General features: G+C 38.3%; 1 protein-coding gene across 1 annotated transcript in view; it reads right to left on the bottom strand.

Annotated features, from left to right (window-relative positions):
• The window catches only part of CCDC7 (coiled-coil domain containing 7), a 317,972-nt gene that overhangs the window by 136,051 nt on the left and 155,861 nt on the right, over nt 1-26,060 (bottom strand). Inside the window, 5 exon segments of the mRNA XM_081343017.1 lie at nt 4,059-4,178; nt 7,933-8,049; nt 9,714-9,833; nt 10,722-10,847; nt 11,654-11,782. Of these exon segments, the coding sequence (XP_081199143.1) occupies nt 4,059-4,178; nt 7,933-8,049; nt 9,714-9,833; nt 10,722-10,847; nt 11,654-11,782 (612 nt within the window).

Here is a 26,060-nt window from a genome sequence, read left to right as displayed (position 1 = left end):
CTTGGTGGCTATGGTCCCACTCCCTTGAGATCATTGACACGACCTTCCTGTGTAGATTTGGGCTGATTCCTCACCGTTTTCATAATCATTGAAATTCCACGAGGTGCATAGAGCCCCAGACTGAGGGAGACTGACAGTTACTTTGTGCTTCTTCCATTTGTGGATAATTGCACCAACTGTTGTCACCTTCTCACTAAACTGCTTGGCGATAGTCTTGTAGCCCATTCCAGCCTTGTGTAGGTCTACAATCTTGTCCCTGACATCCTTGGACAGCTCTTTGGTTTTCGCCATGGTGGGGAGTTTGGAATCAGATTGATTGATTGATTGCTTCTGTGAATACAGGTAACAAGGTGAGATTAAGAGCTCATTACCTGTATAAAAGACTTGGGAACCAGAAATCTTGCTGATTGATAGGGGATCAAATACTTATTTCACTCATTAAATGTGTTTTTCTAATTATTTGTTGTTGTTGTTCTTATTCTGTCTCTCACTGTTAAAATAAATGTACCATTAAAATTAGAGACTGATCATATCTTTGTCAGCAGGCAAATGTACAACATCAGTAGGGGATCAAATAATTTTTTCCCTCATTTTAGGGAAAATTTTACCCTGCCCCTTCATGGATTACTGCCTTGTCGTGGCGAAGGGGCTTGCGTAATTCAATGAAGCTATGAGCTATGCCGTGCAGGGCCATCCAATACGGAAAGGTCATAGCAGAGAGTTCTGCCAAAATGTGATCCACTGGAGAAGGAAATGGCAACCCACTCCAGTATCTTTACCATGAAAACCCTATGGACAATACCAAAAGGCAAAACAATATGACGCTGGAAGATGAGCCCCTCAGGTCGGAAGATGTCTAATATGCTACTGGGGAAGAGCAGAGGGCTAGTACTAGTAGTGCCAGAAAGAATGAAGTGACTGGGCCAAAGCCAAAAGGACACTCAGCTGTGAATATATCTGGTGGTGAAAGGAAAGTCCGATGCTGTAAAGACTTTTTCTCCATAGGAACCTGGAATGTAAGATCCATGAATCAAGGAAAGCTGGACGTGGTCAAACAAGAGATGACAAGACTGAACATCGACATCTTAGGAATCAGCAAACTAAAATGGACAGGAATGGGTGAATTTAATTCAGATGACCATCAGGTATACTACTGCGGGCAAGAATCCCTCAGAAGAAATGGAGTAGCCTTCATAGTCAATAAAAGAGTAGGAAAAGCAATACTGGGATACAATCCCCAAAATGACAGAATGATCTCAGTTCAAATCCAAGGCAAACCATTCAGTATCAAAGTAGTCCAAGTCTATGCCCCAACCACTGGGGCTGAAGAGGATGAAATTGACTGGTTTTATGAAGCCCGACAACACCTTATAGAACTAATACCAAAAAATGATGTCCTTATCATCATGGGGAATTGGAATGCTAAAGTAGGAAGCCAAAAGATAACCAGAATAACAGGCAAGTTTGGCCTTGGAGTACAAAATGAAGCAGGGCACAGGCTGATAGAATTTTGTCAAGACAATATGACTGTGGCTTAGACAATGAGCTTCTCATTGCAAAGTTTAGGCTTAAACTGAAGAAAGTAGGGAAAAGCACTAGGCCACTCAGGTATGAATTAAATCATATTCCTGTTGAATATATAGTAGAGGTGACAAATAGATTTAAGGAATTAGATCTGATAGACAGAGTGCCTGAAGAACTATTGAGAGGTTCTCAACATTTTACAGAAGGTAGCAACTAAAACCATCCCAAAGAAAAAGAAATGCAAGAAAGCAAAATGGCTGTCTCAGGAAACTTTGCAAATAGCTGAGGAAAGGAGGGAAGGCAAAGACAAGGGAGAAAAAGATACACCCAACTGAATGTAGAATTCCAGAGAATAGCTAGAAGAGATAACAATGCCTTCTTAAATGAACAGTGCAAAGAAATAGAAGAAAACAATAGAACAGGGAGGACCAGAGATCTCTTCAAGAAAATTGGAGAGATGAAGGGAACGTTGAATGCAAAAATGGGCATGATAAAGGACCAAAATGGCAGGGACTTAACAGAGGCAGAAGAGATTAAGAAGAGGTGGCAAAATTACACTAAAGAACTATACAAGAACGAGCTTAACGTCCCAGATAACCACGATGAGGTGGTCACTGACCTCGAGCCAGATATCCTAGAATGTGAAGTGGGCCTTAGAAAAGCTGAGCAACAACAAAGTTAGTGAAAGTGACAGTATTCCAGCTGAGATATTCAAAATCTTAAAAGACAATGCAGTAAAAGTGCTACACTCAATTTGCCAGCAAATTTGGAAAATGTGCCACAGTGGCCACAGGATTGGAAAAGATCAGTTTACATTCCAATTGCAAAGAAAGGCAGTGCCAAAGAATGTTCAAACTATCGCACCATTGCACTCGTTTCACATGCTAGTAAAGTTATGCTTAAAATCCTACAAGCTAGACTCCAGCAGTATGTGGATCGAGAACTACCAGAAGTACAGGCAGGATTTTGAAGAGACAGAGGAACTAGAGATCAAATTGCCAACATACGCTGGATTATGGAGAAAGCTAGGGAGTTCCAGAAAAAAATTACTTCTGCTTCATTGACTATGCTAAAGGCTTTGATTGTGTGGATCACAACAAACTTTTTGGCAAGTTCTTAAAGAGATGGGAGTACCAGACCATCTTATTTGTCTCTTGAGAAACCTATATGCGGGTCAAGAAGCAACAGTGAGAAGTGGACACAGAACCACTGATTAGTTCAAAATTGGGAAAGGAGTCCAGCAAGGCTGTATACTCTCGCCCTGCCTATTTAACTTACCGGTATATGCAGAGCACATCATGAGAAAGGCAGGGCTAGATGAATCAAAAGTTGGAATTAAGATTGCCAGGAGAAATATAAATAACTTAAGATATGCAGATGATACCACACTAATGGTAGAAAGTGAAGAAGAACTAAAGAACCTCTTTTTGTGGGTGAAGAAGGAGAGTGCAAAAGTTGGGTTGAAACTTAACATTAAGAAAACCAAGATCATGGCATCCGGCCCTCTCAATTCCTGGCAAATAGATGGAGAAGAAATGGAGGTAGTGACAGTTTGGATTTTCCTGGGCTCCAAGATTACTGCAGATGGGGATTGTATCCAAGAAATTAAAAGACGCTTGGCTCCTGGGGAGGAAAGCCATGGCAAATCTAGACAACACACTAAAAAGCAGACACATCACCCTGTCAACAAAAGTGCGTATAGTCAAGGCTATGGTCTTCCCAGTTGCAATGTATGGCTGTGAAAGTTGGACCATAAAAAAGGCTGAGCATCAAAGAATTGAGGCCTTTGAACTATGGTGCTGGAGAAGACTCCTGGGAGTCCCTTGGACTGCAAGACGATCAAACCAGTCAGTCCTAGAGGAGATCAACCCTGACTGCTCTTTAGAAGGCCAGATCCTGAAGTTGAAACTCAAAAACTTTGGCCACCTAATGAGAAGGAAGGACTCACTAGAGAAGAACCTAATGCTGGGAAAGATTGAGGGCAATAGAAGAAGGGGACGACAGAGAATGAGGTGGCTGGATGGAGTCACTGAAGCAGTAGGCGTGAGCTTAAATGGACTCCAGAAGATGGTAGAGGACAGAAAGGCCTGGAGGAATGTTGTCCATGGGGTCGTGATGGGTTGGACACGACTTCGCAGTTAACAACAACAACAACATATTTACCCTGATGTTTAAAAGTGCAGTATACAGTTCTTGATTTAGCCCTACATAAGCTTCCATTTGATTTTAATTTTTTCAAACCTCCAATTGTTTAAAAAATGTTAGATCTCTGAGTTTGGTTGTTTTCTTGCATTTCATTACCCAAACTAGGTAACATCATCAGTTCTGTTCAGCCTCTCAGTTCAACTCTGAGCTGCAAATATTCTCTTTTATTGATACTTAGATCTCCTTGAATTTGGAATAAAACTTCAGTTCTTACTGCCTTCTTTAAATATTGTTTTGCATCAAAATTTTATTCAATAGTGGGAAATAATTAAAAGAAGCTGGCTTTTTTTAAAAAAAAATAAAGAAGTAACATTTGAATTAATACATACCAATGACACTGCGTGGCTCGGAAGCCACAGAAGCTGCAGCTTCATCTAGTTCTTTCTGAACAGATTCAAGCTTTGCCAATATTTCTTCTCTTTTTCCAGATAATTCATATAATTCTCTTTCTGTAACATGTTAATATTTCAAAAAACACATTAAAGTTATTATTACTTTTGAAGTTGCATTAAATATTAAAGCAGCTCTTGGATTTCCAGAGTATGTGAAGGATGAGACAGCTGGAGTTTACATGAACTATTGAGTTTATCCGCTTTTGGAGCAAACATCTAAAGCTAATTATATATGCAACTTTATTTTGGGTTGTTCAGAAGGAAGGCAGAATAAATACAAATAGAAAGCCTTGTAAATTATCTAGAACTCTTGGAAATAAAGCTAATTGCAGTACTACAGTATCTGAAGATTACACCACAATATGTGGGCTTTAACATTCAATTTGAAGATTACAACCGAACATAAATACGAAGATTCTGAAATTTACTGTTTAAATTAGAGTGTGTTCCAGGAATATTACAAAGCGAGAATTTGCCATTTCAACCTATATTTTTAAGTAATAGTCCTCTTTGTAGTGCTTCTCTAAGCTCTTACTGAAAGCTGTTCATAAACTGAGCTGATGAAGGACTCAGGTGTCAAAACAATTGTCTTAGCTAGAGATATCTACAAAAAAGAAGAGTTATGCCCAGTAATTGAAGATGATCATATATACATTAAATCTCAAAAGCAGTAAAAATTATCAACTTTTTTGTCCAGGGATGTATCTCCAGTAAACTCTGGTGACCAGGGGAGTGACACAAAAGAAAATGGAAAGTAAAATAACGCACCATATGGATCATCTTTTCATCCCTATCACTCTTAGAGAGATATTACCAATACCAGAGATAAGAGGACCTCCAAAGTTCCAAATATTGCTGTGGAAATAGCTATTATTGAGAGACAGCTAAACTCAGAGATTACAGAAAAACACATTGATAATAGCATAATTGTGATACAATCGTGTACAATAAGAAATTAATCTGTAACAAAGTCCCTTTAACCCTTTCCAACCTCTTGGCTTGGGAATCCTTATTCAGAAAAAATGAGAGGTTCAAAGATTTCTCCTAGCAAAAGATTATAGAAGCTTTGGGAAAATAACATGAGTCTTTTAACAGATTTACCATAAAGTGTTCATCTGATTTAGTACTACTGGGAGAATTTCTATCTACTTTAAATGATCAATCGATGATCCATATCAAATTATTCTCAAGTGATGAACCTCCTTTGGAACAAAACTTCAGAAAAGTTTTTAATGATAATTCACTAACACACAACCATTCTCAAATTCAGAGTCATTTTTATAAATAATAAGAGAATATTCCAATGGATATTTTTGCATTTCATCAGGGGGAAGACAAAAGCAACATAATAAAAAAACCCACTATTCTTCTTAGAAGTAGAGAGGGGCTTTCTTGTACAAGGTTTTGCAAGATATGAATTTCTCAGAAAGCACAGTTGCAAAAGGCAAAGGTTAAGAGAATGTTCTGTATTCTGACTCTGAGGAAACCAATTGTTATGCTTTGCTGACATCTGGTGGCTTGACATGATCTTATCACCAGCAAGCATAATCCATGAGTTCCCCTGATAGATCTGGTAGAAGAAGAACGTGGCTGGCTAAGAACTGACCACAGGATAGCTTATGTTCAGGGACAACTAGTCTCCTTCATTGTATTAAGCTGGCAATAGAGATGAGTGGAAAAGGGGGTTTATTCCTTTGCGCTCTCTCTCTCTCAAATGAACACTGGGATAGAATAAGAAAACTAAAACACTCCGCTCATAGAACGCATCACCAGTCTGTTCGTTACGGCCGGCCGTATTCCTTTGAACCGCTTCACATCGCATCCGTTTTTGGGGAATTAGGTGGATACACGTTGTTCCTGCAGACACAGTAAAGGCGACGTCTTTCTTCCCTTTTTGCCTTGTTTGTGCTGCAATGGTTTACCATAAATCCACCCATAAGGACAGGATACTTCACTACGAAAGTAATCACCCCATAACCCACAAGGCCAGCTGTATCAGGACCCTCTTTAGACGTGTAGACACACATTGCAGCACAAACAAGGCAAAAAGGGAAGAAAGACGTCGCCTTTACCATGTCTGCAGGAACAATGGATTTCCACCTAATTTTATTAGGCAATACAGCAGGCCAGGTGAACCTACTTGCCATCAACGTGAAAACGCCTTAACATCACGGATAACACTGCCTTATATCCATGGTGTATCCGAGGCCACAGCACATATATTGGCCCCTCACAAGGTCAGTGTTACCCACAGACCTTATCGGATTCTATGAGCTTGTGTCATGCGCTCTAAAGACCCACTCCCCAATGAGGAAAAATCCTTGGTCGGGTATGTCATGCCAAAATTGCAATTGCAACTACATTGGGGAGATGGCAAAATGACTGAGGACCAGAGTGCACGAACAGAAGCTTGCTATTAGAAGACAAGCACAGCATTCACAGGTGTGGGCACACATGGCCACACATAACCACGTCCTCAATCTAACAGGGACCGAAGCAATTGCAAGCGATAACACTAAAGGCGGCCGTTTGTTCAAGGAAGCCTGGTTTTCAAACCACTCCTCCATCAACCGGCACTTAGACCTCCCCGCTGCATACCAGCCACTAAGGAATTGGGAAGAGGAACGACGCGCACGATATGGATGCAAACAGCGCAAGCACTCACAGAGCACTTCATTGAATCAAAATCGAAACTGCACAACCACACCCTGTATTATAGAACACAGGGAAGAAGAGAAACAACCACCTAGAGCCTCTGGTATAAGAACACGGGCAATGACCAGGGCTATGGCTATGACATACATAACGGATAACAATCTACTTTTGACAACAGACACCCAGGGACAACTGCATTCCCCAAAAACGGATGCAAAGTGGTTCAAAGGAATATGGCCGGCCGCAACGAACAGACCAGTGACGTGTTCTATGAACGAAGCACGGAAACACTGACAGTATAAATGTGATTTCCCCACCCCAGCGTTTTATATCCTGACAACGTTGGCAGTTAGCCAACGAAAGGTTGATCTTTTAACAATAAATATATATAACAATATATATGTCTTCAGATTCTTCACACTGCTTATTGGGAAAAGTCCCAATGTAGGAGATCACATAGCTCTCTGAGTCAATAACTTTCAATTACATTATTATTATTTCAATATTTTTATTGACTTGTTAAGCTTGTTTCCTGCTTTCTTCTCAGTTTCTGCTATTGTTAAACAGAGCAAAAGCAAAAAAGGAAAAGAGTTTGAAAATAAACAATAGGCTTTTTAAATCACAAAATATTTGTTTGTTTGTTTGTTTGCTTGCTTGCTTGCCACTATCTCACCATGGGGCTATCCTAGGAGGCTTACAACAGTACAACATAAAATTGTAAGAAATGTAACTATAACAATAGTAAAAAAAACAATACAAATAATGAAAATACAGCAATATAAATTAAAAAATAGGTAGGGAAGGAACAGGATGCATGGGGGGGCGGGGCGGGGTGGTAGAGCTCTGTTAATAGTTAATAGCCATTTCCCTATGCAGAATTACCTTTAGAAGCAAGTTAAATATTGAGGTGAAAAGGGAGAAAAGGATGAGTACAGTTTCCAATTACTATTTGTTTTAATGAGAAAAGACAAAATGCTCTTGGACATGGTCAAGGAATTAAATCAATGCGGTTTCATCAAGAGAGGGAAAAACAATTCTATATCACTTGGTTTTTCATCTTTTTCATCTAGATGGTGTGTATGTTATTCCCAAATGATCAGAGTTTCAATTCAGAAGCAGTGTATAAAATTCACAATATAATTTATTTTCTACTTACCATCAGGATGCACAATAGAATCATCTCCAGAAGTAAGTTTTTGTATTTCATGTGTAATTGTCTCTAGATTTGCAATGAGAGATCTTCTTTGCTTAGTTAATTCCTGTAGTTTATAATCTAGAAATATTATATATAACTTCATAAAAATAATATACTTTGAAATCAGTCTATTATACTTTATCACAATTTGTATCAAATATATATAAATGAATGATATTTGCTTTTAGTTCAGTGGTTACTTCATCTGTTTGAAAGGTTATAACCTCTCTTACAAGTGAAGTTAGTTACTAAATATTTTTTTCTTTCTAAATGTTTCTGACATTGTAGAATCTTATTTGTAAAGGTTTTCAATATAATTTTTCAGTCTTCCTTCAACCTTTTCAACATTTGAATATTGCTATCTTAATAATACATTTTCTTGTAATTTTTCTGGATATCTTAAAAATATCATTAATTTGATCATTAATTTTTTAATTGGCTCAGCCAATCTCAATGTATACATGGTAGTACTTTGACAGTAAAGGTTCATTCATCTAGCCAGGAATGTTCCAATGCAATTTAGATTCTCCCCAAGAGGCCATCTGATATATGCCATTCCGAATAGGAGAAGAGGGCAAACAGCACTGTGTCTTAGACTCTCCTTTATTCAGTCTTTTTGTAAATGATCCTGTATTAATTCTGAAGAAAACACACTTTTCTGTGTGTTAAATATGTTGACATGCTGATTGCCCCTTCTGCCACAATGAGGAAGCATAGCAGGGTGGGGGAGGGGGTGGTAATTTCATTTCATCTTTCTCAACTGTGTTCAGCTTCCCTGCATTCATGCTTCTTTTGTTCCGTGTTTCTATTGTAATTCTGTCCTTGCAGTTTTGGATTTTTTTTCCTATATGACAATATCAGCAACTAAATGTCACAAAAGTTTTAATGTCCTCATTGTAAACAACATTAGTTCTCTGAAAGATCCGCACCTCTTCATCAGTAGCATTTTGAGTGTAAACCAACCTGAAAGACCCATATCTGGCATTATATCATCAATCATTTGATATTTTTTACTCATGTGGTGTTTTTTATAAGAATACAGAAGTGGTTTACTATCTTCTCTTGTGTATATTGAATTAATGCCTTTGTCTTTGTCACTAAAATGATCTGCCTCTGGCATCTTCCTGTATATAGGTGCCTACTTGCTTTAGCTGAGCAGTTGGAATGACTTTCCATTTTGGGTAACCCTGCTGAAATATATATTTTTGACATATACTTCTTTTTTCACTCATCCTTCCCAGGATAAACCCTCCCCCCCAAATTGAGGCAGCACAGCATGTGGAAGGGGGGAATCTGTTTCTTTAGACATTAAAGGCATTAGTTAAAGCTACTTAAAAGCTTTACCATTATCCACATTAATTTTTGTTTGCCTATTTCCTGAATGCTGAAAATGCAGTTAGAAACAGTAAATGAGGTACAAATATTGTCCGTACATAAGCAGGCTTAAGAAACCCAATGTTTTCCTCCTCAATATATAACTCTTTGCATCTCCCAACTCACAGATTCTCATTCCCAGTTACCAAATCAAGACAATAAACCATTACTGTGAAGTGCCTTTGTTCAGTTTCTTGTATTTCCATGGACCAAAACCCCACCCCTCTTGAAATGATACCATTACAACCAATATCTGTAATACTGAGACAGATAGGCAGATGTATCACTGGTCCAACTAATATAAAGATTATTATATTCCTAAATGTTTAATATTGTTGTTCACATAATACAAAAACACAGATATATACCACTGATACTGCCTGGCTGGACAGTTACAAGAGCCTGAGCATCCTGTAGTTCTTTTTCATTTGATTCCACCTTTTCCAGTAACTGTTGCTCCTTCATCAATAGCTCATGTAATTTTCTTTCTGCAAGCAGAAATATTTTTTACTCATTTCTTGAGAAACATTTTAGAAGTCATGAATTTATGTATTATTTTTAAACTGTGAATTATTTTTAAGAGTAAAATAAACATAATGAACATTATAATGCAGAACATACAAAATTTCTTAAAAACCAACAAGGCAGATTCATATCATAATTATTAAAACATGTTTAGACAAATTCACATATAGTGGGATGGTTGCTAAGCCTTAAAACTGCACACAATGCATCAAGACATTTAATTCTTTTTTGTTTTTGTTTTGTTTTCTTTAAAAATAGTTTGTTATATTGTTCTGAAACATACACAATACTTACATTATTTTGAAAAAATGGTATTTATTGTATTGACTAGAGATTATTAACACTACAATGTTTACATAACTGAAACCTTTAAAGATAAAAAATATGATAGCATTAACTATAATTTGAAATGGTGTTAGGAATTATAAAAATAAAATTATTTATATTTTACATCCAAAGCTGAATATAACTCTAAATAGCTTTAATTTTGAAAACAGCACCAAATATGAATGTAGTTCATAGGCATACTAAAACACTTGACTATTTTTCTGAGAAATCATTAGAAGGAAGAAATTACTATAAAAAGAAAATTTTGAAAAACAAAGAATAATAATTAGAATAAAAAATGGAGTGAGAAGGATATACACTAATTCCAGGTTTGTTTAAATTATACACTGAGATTATAATAAGAACGTTATGGTTCAAAGAAAATGACAACTAAATTAGGCATAAAACTATGCACTATTTGATCTATGTGAATAATAAAAATTCACACTAATTGCTAGGTTTACAGTAACATAACAGTATGTACAATCAATACCATTTTTTCTAGAATCTTTATTTGTACTTACCAGAAGGTTGTACAAATGTAGTTCTTTCTGAATAATGGTAACATACATTTTGTATATCATTTAAAGTGGCCTCCAGGTCGGTGGTCAAATGTTTTCTTTGCTCGGTTAATTCCTTCAGCTTATGTTCTATACAACATAAAAATAGTTGTAGTCATTAAAATCATTTTAATATTACCTATATTTCAAGATTCTGATGATGAGCATGTATCTCACTACAAGTTCCATTCATTTACAAAAAATAAATTGTACAGCATTTTGCACTGTGGAGTTGATGTTAAAACCATTAATGATTTTTTTGCAGGGAAGGATCTTTGCTTGTGGTGTATTCTCAAGAATGTAAGCTAGCTTGAATATGGAATGCAGCACTACTCTGCTGCAAATGTTAAGAGAATTTAGAATAAATTCCTATATATCTCTTTCTGACAGCATTGCTCTTAAACTATATTATTCATACCTGAGCCAAAGTGAAAATTTCTTGACTTAGGCTCTCTCTGGCCAAGCTTTGCTGCTTTTTTCAATTGAGCAGGTTTCCTAACAAATCATAAAATTAGAAGGATTCTGATAGAATCTTTTCTAATACATTTAATTAAAATTTATAATCTTTCATGTGATGCAGTGTACTTTATCCAATCCATCTGAAGTGTGTTTGTATTATTACAGTTTTGGACTATCAAAGGCTAAAACTTATATTTAAACTTTCCAACCTGATGACTTCCAGACTAATCTGTGATTACTTTTACAGGCCTCACTGAAATAGTTTTAACACATTATAGTACTAAATAAAAGAATTATATTAGCAAGGGTTATTGGCAGTCAAACACCTTTGTTCCATGCATTGAGTTCAATTATATGATTCCAAATGTCTATGTATATGTATTTGTACACATACACACACACACAGATTAAAAAAGTAAAGAGAATATCACACATACCACTGATACTCTCTGGTTGAGTAGCTGCAAGTTCTTGAATTTCTTGTAGCTCTATCCAATTAGATTCTAGTGTTTCTAGTAACTGCTGTTTCTTCTTGGTTAGTTCTTGCAACTTATATAATTCTTTTTCTGCAAGCAAAATTTTCAAAATGATCTCTTCAGAGTTTCAATTAGCAATAATTTCTGCTGGTTGATGACCACAATGAAGTTTTTTTGCATTTTAGCTCTCCAGAAATATTATCATGCTTTTCATTGTTACATTACATTTTTATAACAAACAAAATCACAATATAACCTAATTTAAATTTCTAAAATCAACCTCCTAAACTGCAGATTTGGCTTGGTATCTCTTACTTTTTAAAAACTCCTCTCCATTTACTATATTTAACAACTTATCTGATTAAGAAGTTCTGAACTCAAAAGCTTACTACCTTGTGAATTGGAGTTTTTCAAAAGCAAACAATAATTAATTAGGTGAAAGAAAACACAAAATAAATTTTTGTTTTATCAAATTAAAAGCAATATTAAAATGCCAATTTATCTTAACTACCAAGAAGATAAAGGCAAAACTGCATAATAGCTCGTTTTGTTTTTTATAGTTTGCTGGAAAAGTAAAGAAGGAGGAAAGCAACCACACACTTTGCTAAGATCATGTAGAGTAGTTGAATCACTAACTGGTGGGCTTGCATATTGGAAGCTCACTCAACCTCTGCAAGAGAAGAGGACCAACTAAATTGGGTGATGGATCCAGATTTAACAGAATAACAGAGTTGAGAGAGACCTTGGAAGTCTTTAAGCTCAAACCCCTTCTCAGGCAGGAAACCCTATACTATTTCAGACAAATGGTTGTCCAATCTCTTCTTAAAAACCTCTAGTGTTGGAGCACCCACAACTTCTGGAGGCAGGTTGTTCCACTGATTAATTGTTCTAACTGCCAGGAAATTTCTCCTTAATTCTAGGTTGCTTCTCTCCTTGATTAGTTTCCATCCGTTGCTTCTTGTCCTGCCTTCAGGTGCTTTAGAGAATAGCTTGACTCCCTCTTCTTTGTGGCAACGCCTTAGATATTGGAACACTGCTATCATGTCACCCCTCATCTTTCTCTTCATTAAACTAGACATACCCAATTCCATCAACCTTCGTATGTTTTAGCCTCCAGTCCCCTAATCATCTTTGTTGCTCTTCTCTGCACTCTTGAGTCTAACATCTTTTTTTATATTGTGGTGATCAAAACTGGGTGCAGTATTCCAAGTGTGGTCTTACCAAGACATTATAAAGTGGTAACACTTTATGTGATCTTGATTCTATCCCTCTGTTATAATACAACCTAGGATGCATTGGTTTTTTTGGGAGCTACAGCATACTGCTGACTCTTATTTAACTGACTGTTCACTAGGACTCCAAGATCCCTTTCACAATTACCACTATTGAGCCATTACCTATACTGTATCTGTGCATTTGATTTTCTTGCCTAACTGTAGAACCTTACTATTTTCACTGCTGAATTTTCTGAGGATATTTATTTATTTATTTATTTATTTATTTATTTATTTATTTATTAGTTTTTATAAACCGCCCTTCTCCCGAGGGACTCGGGGCGGTGTACAGAGGAAGGAATGTATACAGATTGAACAATAAAAATAATAAGAAACACTAATGAAAACAAACTGGGACCCCAATTAACGCTATCATGCCAGGCCGGACTGCTGGAACAGGAAAGTTTTTAAGTCGCGACGGAAGGTACGGAGGTCAGGGGCCATCCGGATTTCGGTTGGTAAGCTGTTCCAGAGGGCTGGCGCACCTACTGAGAATGCCCTCCCCCTGGGGGCCACCAGCCGACATTCCTTGAGCGGTGGCACCCTGAGGAGGCCCTCTCTGTGGGAGCGCACAGGACGGTGGGGTGCTGACATTGGCAGAAGGTGCTCCCGTAGGTAGTCCGGACCCATGCCATGTAGGGCTTTGTATGTCATTGTTAGCACCTTGAACTTCACACGGAAGGCAACCGGAAGCCAGTACAGCGCACGGAGGAGAGGTGTGATATGGGAGTATCGGGAGGCTCCCAAGAGTGTCCGTGCCGCCGCACTTTGCACCAGTTGAAGCTTCCGAGTGGATCTCAAGGGCAGCCCCATGTAGAGAGCGTTACAATAGTCTAGGCGAGAGGTCACAAGGGCATGGGTGACTGTACGTAAGGAATCCAGGTCCAGATAAGGCCGTAGTTGGCGAACTAGTCGAACCCGGGAGAAGGCCCCCTTGGTCACAGCTCCTATGTGGTCTTCCAGGGAGAGCTGCGAGTCTAGGAGGACACCCAGGTTGCATGGTGTTCCCAATTATTGGGCAGACAGCCCTTTTGCATTCCAAATCCAACTCTGGAATTTAGAACTGAATAATGCAGTTGATGAAATTGGTTGTGAATCAACTATACTTGATCCTAAATTCTAGGGGACTTTTCAATTTTCTAAGGAGCTATAGGAAATGAAATGGCTCACAGAAACAATGAACAGAGCGTGATTGGATAACTATGAACAGACGTACAATGTGACAATAAGAATGGCATTACTGCATCTGCAGATTCATATCCAATGACTTTTTTCAGTTATCCATACCATTTTAGATAGATAGATACATAGATAACCTTTATTGTCATTTTTTACTGTGGGCACAATGGCATACATTAAGAATGAAATTTAGTTGCTTGCTCTCAAAGTGTACACATACATAACACACATTTAAACCATACTATATACAACGTATGTATAGACCTACACCCTTACACATAAATAACATATAAATATTAATCACTGTCTATCTCAAATACATAACAGAAGGAGGAATCTTTTATAAAAGATTCAGTTAATATTTTCCACAGGTCATAGTGGGACATAATTATGAGATTCTTCAAAACATAAGAATCCTAGTTAGGTGTCATTTTTGGACACTTCTTTTGAGATGGAACTTGTAAAAATATATGAGAACATTCAAATTTGTAAATATCAAGAATGTAGATGTATGATATAGGGTTTCCAAGGCAGCAAAGGCTGTAAAGAGCACCTCCAAAAGTAAAAGTTTTATTTTATTTTACTTTATTTTTATTTTAACTTTTTAACCTCTTTTAATATTGTATTTTAACCTACCCATTTTAAACTTTTAAACCCATTTTAACCCATTTTAAACTTTTAAACCATAGTTTTAAACTTATTTTTAAACCTGTTTTAACAAACCTGAATGGGGAAAAGAAGGAAGAGACAGCACTCTGCAGCAGAAAGTATATCCAAGCCTTTGAAGCAGCAGAAAATGGAGGATTATATTGCAAACAGACAGTCTGCTCCAGTAAGTAACTCATTCTCAGGCACCTTATGAGATAAATTTAATTTATGTGACTCATTGGAATGGGACTTACAAACCAAACTGGAGAGCAGACAGCGTGTGGAGTTGTCCTCCTCCCTCTTGGAGAATGGCTCCCCTCCTTGGAATCTGGCAACAGCCTTTTTTACACAGGAGGGAGATGTAGCAAATTTGAAGGGGGAAAATGTGACAGATTTCCTCTCTAGACAATGTTTGCTTACAGCTCAAACTGTAAACTCAATATATGATCTCTTGTCAATTGTCATAAATAAGGTCGACTGCCTGAAAGAATCTTTTGCAAAGTTTGTTAGGAGGCACCCAAATACTGTAGAAGGACTTGGGAGGATAACCATGGACAGACATGGGATGGCTAACTCAGAAAATGAAAGTAGAGAAGGACCTTGTTCTCCTCCCAAAAATTTGAACACCTACAGAGAAAACACTCAATCAGGCAAAGGTCTAAGAGATGACCAATATAACTACAGTCTGCAAACTAACCAGGTTACTTTGCAAATTTATGACAAGAGAGTAAATAGAGGGCGTTGGAGCAATAGAAAAGCTATTAGGCTGTCCCTGAGCCAGCTGCTCCGCTGTGAATTCACTCTGATAGATCTACTACATGCAGAGTGGCTGCCAGCAAGAACACAATGTATGAGAATTCTCCTATCGTTCAAGCAGCCCACAATTCCCTCCATGCTCTTCAGAATGAAACCCTTTCTGAGCATCTTCTCAATATTTCCAATAAGGGTCTTTTGTTCAGAAAAAGTGTGCCCACTCCTGAAACAGCGTCACCAAGAGGGAACTGTCGCTTTAAATCTAGGCTGCAACAGCCCTCACATTACTAAGCCTGAGGCTGCTGCAACTGAACTGACCCTGAGAAAGCAAAGAAGCAATATACGAACTGTGTTACCCACAGCTGCAGGAACTGCTGAGGATGTGCCAGAGGAAATGTTGATTGACCTATTCAGTGCATTGCCAGAACCTGAGCAAGTTAACATCATTCAAAGATTGGATGACCTAAAAGAGGCACTGACAACAACTCAATCTACAGCAAAGCCTCTATTTAATTTGGCTCCACTAACCACGCAACCTTGTGACAAGATATTTAATCAACAATCTGCCTTTACCTCAACAGTAAAAAAAGATGTTGTCACACAGGCTGAGAGTGGAGTAATTGCACTGACTGACCCAGCCTCTGAGAAACAACTGAAAGACAAAGGGCTTCATCACACAGTGCCCCCTAAGATGACAAACACTAAGGACATAATCCAGCTTACATCCTCATTTGATTTAGAAGTTCCCACAACATCTTTCCACAAGATGAACCCTCAGCCATGCCCCTCCAAAAATGGACATAAATCTACATTTATAGACTTAAGCCAGAGTACCTGCCCATTGGAAAAAAAATCATTCTTGGAGCAAGAGCAGAGGCACACTGGCAACCGAGATATAGAGGAGCAACAACAAGTTCTGCAACACATGAGGAGAAATATCGAACCTCACAACAACTGTGTTTATATGGGAAGCATAGATGATATTGACCCAGCTCCAATGTCAAGTTGACATCTGGCATTTCTACCATCTAGCCAATCAACTAAGTCAGACCACCTTGCCTCTGAGAACCCCATACAGTTGATGACCTGGAACATAGCTGGCTGGAAAGGGATGGTTGATAGTGGACTAATGAGCTTTCTCTCTAGATTTGATGTAATAGCCTTTCAAGAAACCTGGCTAACCGAAGTGGATGAACCAGTACAATTGCCAGGCTTTCAGGGATGGGCCTCCCCAGCACTAAAAACAAAGAACAAAGGGAGACCCTCTGGTGGGCTATGCATTCTTATAAAGCAAGAGTTGCAATGGCAGGGAGAGAAATTATATAACGAAGATAAGTATCCATGCTTTCTAGCTGTCAAATTTGAATATGACCAGTTTGAGTTAATATTGGTAAATGTGTACATTCCTCCAAGCACATCCCAGCACTGTAATTTGGAATACTGGATGGGCTTGGAAGTTATCTAAGAAGATATATCTATACTGTACCCTCAGTCCATAGTGGTATTATTAGGAGATCTGAACACTAGACTCTGTATGAGCTTGCCCAGAAGAAGGGAATCCCAGGGGAGTTCTTTGATAACCATCCTCAGTGGCTCTCGAGAGACTTTAAAAGTAATGCCGCTGGCCTGCTCCTAGTCTCCTTAATTTTTAAGGGTAATCTCCAAATTTTGGGAGGTAAGGACAAGAATTATACATACCCTTATACATACCACTCAGCCAATTCAAGTAGTGTACTGGATCTCTTTTGTGTGTCTAGAGATAAGGCTGACCTCTTCTCAGAGGTCACAGTACACCTTAGCGACAATAGCGACCATCAGCCTGTAAGTGTGACATTGCGAGGCCGTTCAGATTTAAGACCATATAACATGGCTGACAGATGGCTCACCAAAAAGGCAGAGGTGACCTAAAATAAAAGGTTAATTTGGGCCAAAGTTGATACTAAGGCAATATTAGAATGCCTTAAAACAGAGAATGCTACTAAGTGGACTAGAACAATACAGTCATCTACTACTGACTGGATGTCAGCCTTCAATGCATTCTCCAATCTTTGTAACATACTGAAGAAACACCTAACAGCTAAACCTACTACAAAAAGAGCCCAAGTGAGTAGACCTCGCTGGTTTGATTCTGATTGCCAGCAACAGAAAAAGAAATTGAAGGCAGCCATGAGGCTTGCCCAGAGGAATCCTACTGCCCATATACAAGCTAAGATGCTGCACACAAGAAGGGAATATAAAAAAACTATAACATTAAAGAAAAAACATTTTGCCATTTCAATCTAGTCAGAACTTGAGTTGGCTGCCAGAAGTCATAATTCAGTATTATTTTGGCACTCTGTAGCAGGTATCCTGAAGGAACGGAGATTTGCATTTGACATACCAATCTCTGCTGCGGACTAGGAGAATTATTATCAGTGCTTGTTTGCCCCCACCGAACCGGTAAAGAAATTATTTTTAAACAGTGATTTGGTAAATCCTAGAACTCTCCCCCCTTGGCCACCATTCTCAGAAAAGGAGATACAGTCCATCATTAAAAGCTTAAAGAGCAATAAAGCCCCAGGCGAGGATTTTTTACCAGCAGAATTATTTAAGAAATTTCCCAACTGGTGGGGCCCTGTATTAGCAGGTCTTTTTACACACATAGATAACACCTGCCATATACCAGATGGGTGGAAGATGGCAATAGTTGTCCCCATATATAAAAAAAGGGAATAAAAAGGATCCTAATAATTATAGGCCCATCAGCCTGATTGACATTGTAGCAAAAATATATGCTAGGTACCTTTTGAACAGAATTGAAATCTGGGTAGAGAAAAACAACATCCTCACAGAAGAACAAGCAGGTTTTAGACAAAACAGATCTACTATTGATAACTGCTTTGTCTTGAACCATCTAATTGCCAAATATGCCTATAAGAGGAGACCCCTGTTTGCTGCTTTTATAGACCTTACAGCAGCATTTGATATGGTAAATAGAGATGTACTATGGAGTAAATTGACATCTCTTAAAATAGAACCCAGACTCCTGGCCTTGATTAAAGCCCTTTACACAAGTACCTGTTTGAGGGTGCGGTATGGGGTTAATGGGGCCCTGACTAACAGGATTCACACAAATAAAGGAATAAGGCAAGGGTGTATCCTGGCCCCATTATTATTTAATTTATACATCAATGACTTGCCAGGGTTAATGAAGGATACCATGGTACACATGCCTATGATCCTAAATACTTACTGTAACAGCTTGCTTTATGCTGATGATATGATTTTATTATCATACTCACAAGTAGGATTATGTAGGCTATTAAGAAGATTCAGCTCTTATTGCCAGGATAACTCCCTAATCATTAGCAAATCCAAATCGAAAATAATGGTGTTTGGAAGAAACCATCAGAGACATAAGTGGTAATTAGATGGTGAAGCAATTGAGCAGGTTAATACCTTTGTATATTTGGGAGTAACTTTTTCCAAGACTGGATCTCGGGCCTGCCATCATCAACGGAGTACATTTAGAGCAAAAGCCCGTTTGAATTTATTGTTCAAACTAAAGAACCATAGTTACCCAGGGTCCCTAGCTCCATTACTCAAGGTTTATAAGGGTACGGTTACAACAATGCTCTTGTATGGAGCAGAAATTTGGGGTCTTTATTCAACCAGTTTTAGAACAAACACAGTCCCAGCATCTGAGATGTATTTTGGGTGTAGATCCAAGAACATCTGCTGCAGCAGTTAGAGCTGAATTGGGAATTCATACAATTTAGGCATTATCTAAAATTAGAGCTTATAACTACTGGTGCAAAGTTAATGAAATGGAGACTGATAAGACTCCCCAAATTATGCCTACTAGAGCAAATAAAACTACAATCACAAATCTCCTGGATCACCAAACTAACAAATTTTGTAAGAAGCTGTGGCCTTCCTGTTTCTTGTGTAACAGGAGAACAATCTAAAAAAAGAGTTGCCCAAAGAATTAAGGATATAGAAGCACAAACTGATATAGCTATCCTTAGTAAGGTGGGTAACTTGAAATGGCTGAGTAAATACAAATGTACTTTTCAAGTGGACAGTTATTTGAAGTTACAACTCCCAAAACATCTTAGGGAGATATTTACGAGAGCGAGATTCGAACAGCTTGATACAATGGTCAGATATGGGAGATTTCATGCTATACCGTACAATGAGCGTCTCTGCATTTGCGGAGCGGCAGAGGTAGAGGACCTGGCTCACATCCTATTTGACTGTTGTCTGTATAAGAGGGTGAGAGACAGGTATCTTGGTCTATATAGCAAACGAATGACCCATTGGAATCCCCATATCAAAATAACTTATCTTATGTCCGGTCAGAACTTGAAAGTAACATTTAACGTAGCACAGTATTTAAACAAAATGATCCGGTTAAGATCTGCATATGTGGGGACGTCCGGGTGGCAAGGCTCCGTTGATGGCAGCCATTTCAGCTGTCAGCCCCGCTGTCTCCGTAGAGCCGCCAAAAACAGCAACGATCAGCTGTTTGGTGGCTCGGAAGCCCGCTCCTCAGGAGAAGAGGAGGGGGTGAGCGCCCAGGCAGGGGTAGACCTCCCCCGGACCGCCAGAGTTGAAACTCTGGTGGTTGAAGGGTTGAACCCCCCCGCAGCCTGAGTTTGCTCCGGACTCCGGGACGCCTCTGCTCCAAGGCTTTGGAGCAGAGCAGGACGCTGAAACCATCCCTGCCAGCGAGAGTGAACTTTGGATTACTTGGATGCAGGCAGAGCTGTGCAGGAGAATGCTGTCAGAGCAAGTATTTGAACTTTAACTCGATAAACCTTTTGGAGACTTTTAAAAGTGAAAGTGCGCAATAGAATTAAGTGGGTGAAAATGGCTGCCAAGTCAACTAAAGTTCCTAGGAGCGCCGGGGCTTCGCCAGCTCAGCAATCTTCATTACAGGCTTTAATGCCTCCCCCTCCGGCACCCGCACCTGCACCAGCCTTGACAATAAAAGATTTGCAGGATGTTTTGCAAGAGGCTTTGAAAAAGCAATCTCAGCAATTAGCTGAGCTTATCGAGGAGAAGAATACAGAAATAAGGGCAGACATCTTACTTGCACTTCAAGGCATGGCTGTTTGTATTGAACGTCTGGATGAGAAAGTGGAAGATCTTAGCCAAAATAATATGAGATTAGATGCCAAAATGATGGATGCTGAAACAGTGAGGGAAAAGATTGACGACGATTTACTATTGGTTCAGCATAGAGAGATGGAATTTGCTGTGAGAATTAGAGGGTTGAAGGAAGACCCTAAGGAAAATTTGAAAAAGGTAGTTTCAGAAGCTCTTGAACAGGTTCTGGGGCGCTCAGCAGAAGATGTTATGGTGGATATAGATAAAATATTTCGTGTTAATTCCTGGATTGCAATACAAAGGAAGCTACCTAGAGATGTGGTGGTTTATTTTACAAAGAGAGCAATTAGAAATGAGGTTATTCAAGCCTTTTATAATAACAAATTTACAGTTGCAGAGCAAGAAGTTCTAATTTTAAAAGAGATCCCTCCAAGAATTTTAAGGAGAAGGAAAGAATTTGCTTTTCTGGCAGAAGAATTAAGAAGACGGGATATCCAGTTCAGATGGGAGATTCCAGTAGGTATGGTGGTGATGTACACAGGCACGAGATACCGTCTCCTCACAGTTTTACAGACACATGATTTTTATGCCAATATTTTGAAGGCAGGCCCCATACCACTTCTGGAATCTAAAAGGAAGAATGGCGAAGGTGAACGTCAACCACAAAGTGAGAGTATACAAGGTGCTGAAGGAGTTACGCAGTTGAAAGATGGAGAATTCCAGAAAGCTACAGGAGTGGATCAGATTTCAGTACCAACGGAGGAGGTCAGAGACCAAAGAATGACACGCGCTGCAGCTAGACGAATGAGACAAGAGCAAGAACAGCAGAGAGCTATGACTGCATCTCAAAAACTTACTTACAGTGAAGCAGTGGGAGGAGCGAAGCCAAAGAGAGTGCAGGTGATATTGGAAGAGGCGCTCCAAAAGCTTCATGTCACAAAAGATGGCGACAAAGCTTCTAACTTGGAATGTTAATGGTTTAAATTCACCACATAAGAGAAAGAAAGTATTTCAATATCTAAAGCAATTTAAAAACGATGTTATTTGCTTACAGGAAACACATATTCGAACGGCTGATCAAAAGTACTTGGTAAACTTTAGGTTGGGCACACAGTTTATTGCTTCTGCGCCTGATAAGAAAAATGGAGTTGTTATTTATGTTAAGGATACTTTAACAGCGAGTTTAATTGAAGGAGACAAACAAGGAAGATATGTTATAATTGAACTATTAAAATAGAAGGCAAGAAAACGCTTTTGGTTGGATTATATGCTCCTAATCAACAGCAAGGAGATATTTATAATTTATTACACAGCAAGATTATTCAGTGGGATTATAAATCTTGTATTTTTATGGGAGATTGGAATGGCGTCTTGGATGTACAAATGGACAGGGAGGTCTTTTTAAAAGCACGCCAAGTCATGCTAAACTGCCTAAGTCTTTTTTTGAGATGAAGGATGACTTGGAATTGAGAGATGTTTGGAGAGAAAGGAACTTGCAAGAAAAAGACTTTACTTTTTTCTCCGACAGGCATCAATCTTTCTCCAGGATTGATTTTGTATTAATTACTAATGATTTTTTTTCTATCTAGAATTAAGAAGATCAAGATTTGTCCAAGAACTATATCTGATCATAGTCCAGTATGGTTGGAGATAGAGAAAGATAATGGAGATAGATGGTCTTGGCGCTTAAATGAAAATTTGTTTAGATACCAGAAAAATGTGGAAGAGTGTAAAAAGCAGATGAAAGAATTTTTTAAAATTAATATGCATAAAGGTACTTCTATTGAGATGGTTTGGGATGTAAGTAAAGCTTATATGAGCGGTGTATTAATATATTTGAACAATAAACATAGACGTAAATTGGAATTTAAGAGGAAAGAATTAGAGGATGAAATTAAGGAGAAAGAAAAGGCTTTAATTCTGAATCCATCTGATGGGAAGATCAAAGAGGTAATTACTAAGGGGTCAGTTTGATATGTTAATGGCAGATCAAGTGGCAACTAACCTACGGTATGCTAGACACAACACTTTTTGTAATGCTAATAAACCGGGTAGATGGTTAGCTTACTTGTTAAGGAAGAAGCAAAGAGCTTGTAATATAGATAGAATAGAACATAAGAGTAAAGTAGTGTATCAGCAGAATCTTATTAAAAAGACTTTTGTTGATTTTTATTCTAAGTTGTATGCTAGAGATAAGATTAGAGATGTAGATATAGATGGATACTTGACGAATGCTAATATTCCTGTTCTTACGCAAGAACAAAAGGAAGGGATGAACCAATTGATTCAAGGTGCTGGTTATGACCTACAAAGCCCTACATGGCATGGGATTACCTACCGTAGCACCTGCTGCCGGCATCAACTTCCCTCCGTCCAGTGCGCTCCCACAGAGAGGGCCTCCTCAGGGTGCCTCTGATCAAAGAATGTCGATTGGTGGCCCCCAGGGGGAGGGCATTCTCTGTGGGCGCGCCAGACCTGTGGAACCGCCTTCCGGTTGAGCTCCGGATGGCCCCTGACCTGCTCTCCTTCCGGCGTGATTTAAAAACTTATCTATTTGAACAATCTGGCCTGGTCTGATGGGTTTGGGGTTGGATTTAAATAAGTTCTTAACACATTTTTAGTATTGTATTCTTGGGCATAATTATTTAATTTTTTTAATCTCTTTTTTAACTTTTGTATTTACACTTTTGATATTTATTGCCCTGTACACCGCCCTGAGTCCTTCGGGAGAAGGGTGGTATAAAAATTTAATAAATAAAATAAATAAATAAAATAATAAATTGATAACTGATGAAGAAATTTTTCTAGCAATTAAACAATTAAAAGTGGGTAAAGCACCGGGAACTGACGGTTTGACTGCCGTTTCTTATAAAAATTTACAGTTAGAAATGGTGGAACCCTTAAGAGAATTGTTTAAGACAATTCAATTGGGAGGAGGAGTGCCTCCATCGTGGAAAACTGCCTTTATTTCATTGATCCCGAAGGAAGATCAGGATGCTACCCAAGCCAAAAACTACAGACCAATATCGCTTTTAAATACTGACTATAAGATATTTGCAAAAATTTTAGCCAATAGATTAATGAAGGTAATGCAACAAGTGATTCATAGTGATCAAACTGGATTTATAAGTGGTAGACAAATGAAGAATAATGTGAGACATATTGTAGATCTATTGGAATTTTTGGAAAGAAATAATCAGATTCCTGCAGCGCTGATCTTTTTGGATGCGGAAAAAGCTTTTGATCAATTGGACTGGCAATTTTTGATGAAAGTATTAGAGAAAATGGGATTTGGGGAAAAATTTTTACAACCTATTAGGGCAATATATCAGAAGCAAACAGCTCGTATAATAGTAAATAACAGTTTGACAGAATCATGCAATATTGAAAAGGGTACAAGACAGGGGTGTCTCCTGTCACCTTTATTGTTTGTTTTAACATTGGAAATATTACTGATTAAAATACGAGATTCAAATAAAATTAGGGGAGTTCAAATAAGAGATCAGGATTACAGATTGAGGGCGTTTGTGGACGACCTGGTTATTACAGTAACTCAACCGGATTACTCAGTTGTAGAATTGATGGAGATAATAATGTTATATGGGAAAGTTTCTGGATTTAAGATAAACACACAAAAAACTAAAATATTGTCTAAGAATATGACTGTACCACAAAAGGCTGCTTTAGAACAGCTAACGGGATTTGAAATAGTTAAAAAGATTAAATATTTGGGGATATATCTTTCAGCCTCAAATGTGAAGTTATATAAAAATAATTATGAAATGTTATGGGGAAAATACAAAAAGAATTAGATAGTTGGAAAAAATTACAATTGTCTTTATTGGGAAGAATTGCAGCAGTGAAGATGAATGTTTTGCCAAAAAATGTTTTTGTTTCAAATGATACCAATACTTAAAAAGGATTTAAATCTGGAGGAATGGCAAAAAGGAATTAATAAATTTGTTTGGGCAGGGAAAAAGCCATGAGTTAAATTTAAGATAATGCAAGATACGCGTGAAAGAGGTGGTCTTAAAATGCCTAATTTTAAATTATATTATGAGGCTGCTGCTTTGTCATCGATAAGTGATTGGTTTAATTTAACACAAGGGAGATTATTAAATCTTGAGGGTCATGATTTGTTATTTGGTTGGCATGCATATTTATTATATGATAAGAAGGTGGATAATGTGTTTAAGATACATATTTTAAGGTATGCTCTGTTGCGAGTTTGGAAAAAGTATAGACATAAGTTAAATTATAAGATACCAATTTGGGCAATACCTAAACATGCAATAGAAAATATAAATGTGGATTCAAACAGGATGAGACTACATATAAGGAAATTTTAAGTTTAGAAAGGAATGTATGGCAATTAAAACCATATAATATTTTAAAAGAAAAAAAGATTGTACAAACTTGGTTTCAGTATGGGCAATTACAGGCAAGATGGAAAGAGGACCAGAAAGCTGGCCTTTCGATGACTGATGAAAATTTGGTAAAACAAATTAGAGATCAAGGCCAAGCACATATTAAAAGGATATATAATGCATTGATAGAAATTGACTCAGAAACAGAACTTGTTAAAGATTGTATGATAAAGTGGGCTCAGAATTTTCAAGAAGTTATAACAATGGATACTTGGGAAAAGATCTGGGTTAGAAACGTAAAATTTACAGAGGCCCAAAACCTAAGAGAGAATTTTTATAAAATGCTTTATAGGTGGCACTTAGACCCTAAAAAATTAGCAAGTATGTATCCGAACTGCCAGCCCAAATGTTGGAGGTGTGGTTGTGAAGATGCAACATATTTTCATATATGGTGGACTTGTAAAAAGGTTAAAGCTTTTTGGATTAAAATTTGGTGGAATATGCAAAAGATATTTAAGCTTAAGTTTAAGTTTATTATATTTGTATACCGCCCTTCTCCCGAAGGACTCAGGGCAGTGAACAGGGCATATATAAAAATACAAATTACAAAAATTAAAAAGAGAATTAAACACGAGCCCAAACTAAAAACAGTAGAAAAATGTAAAAAATCCCCAATAAAAACCCCAACGCATCCCCCATCAGGCCAGGCCGGCCTGTTCAAACAGGTAGGTCTTCAAGTCGCGTCGGAAGGAGCGAAGGTCAGGTGCCATCCGGAGCTCAACCAGCAGTTGATTCCATAAAGCCGGGGTGCCCACAGAGAAGGCCCTCCCCCTGGGGGCCACCAGCCGACATTCTCTGACCGGTGGCACCCTGAGGAGGCCCTCTCTGTGGGAACGCACAGGGCGGAGGGAAGTTGACGCCGGCAGCAGGTGGTCCCCGAGGTACTCCGGACCCATGCCATGTAGGGCTTTAAAAACCATTACCAAAACCTTGAACCTCACCCGGAAGACAACTGGCAACCAATGCAGCTCGCGGAGCAAAGGTGTAACATGGGAG

This window comes from Vipera berus (assembly GCF_964194415.1).
Source record: "Vipera berus genome assembly, chromosome: Z".
Classification (NCBI taxonomy): domain Eukaryota; kingdom Metazoa; phylum Chordata; class Lepidosauria; order Squamata; family Viperidae; genus Vipera; species Vipera berus.
This window is presented reverse-complemented; position numbering and strand designations above follow the sequence as displayed.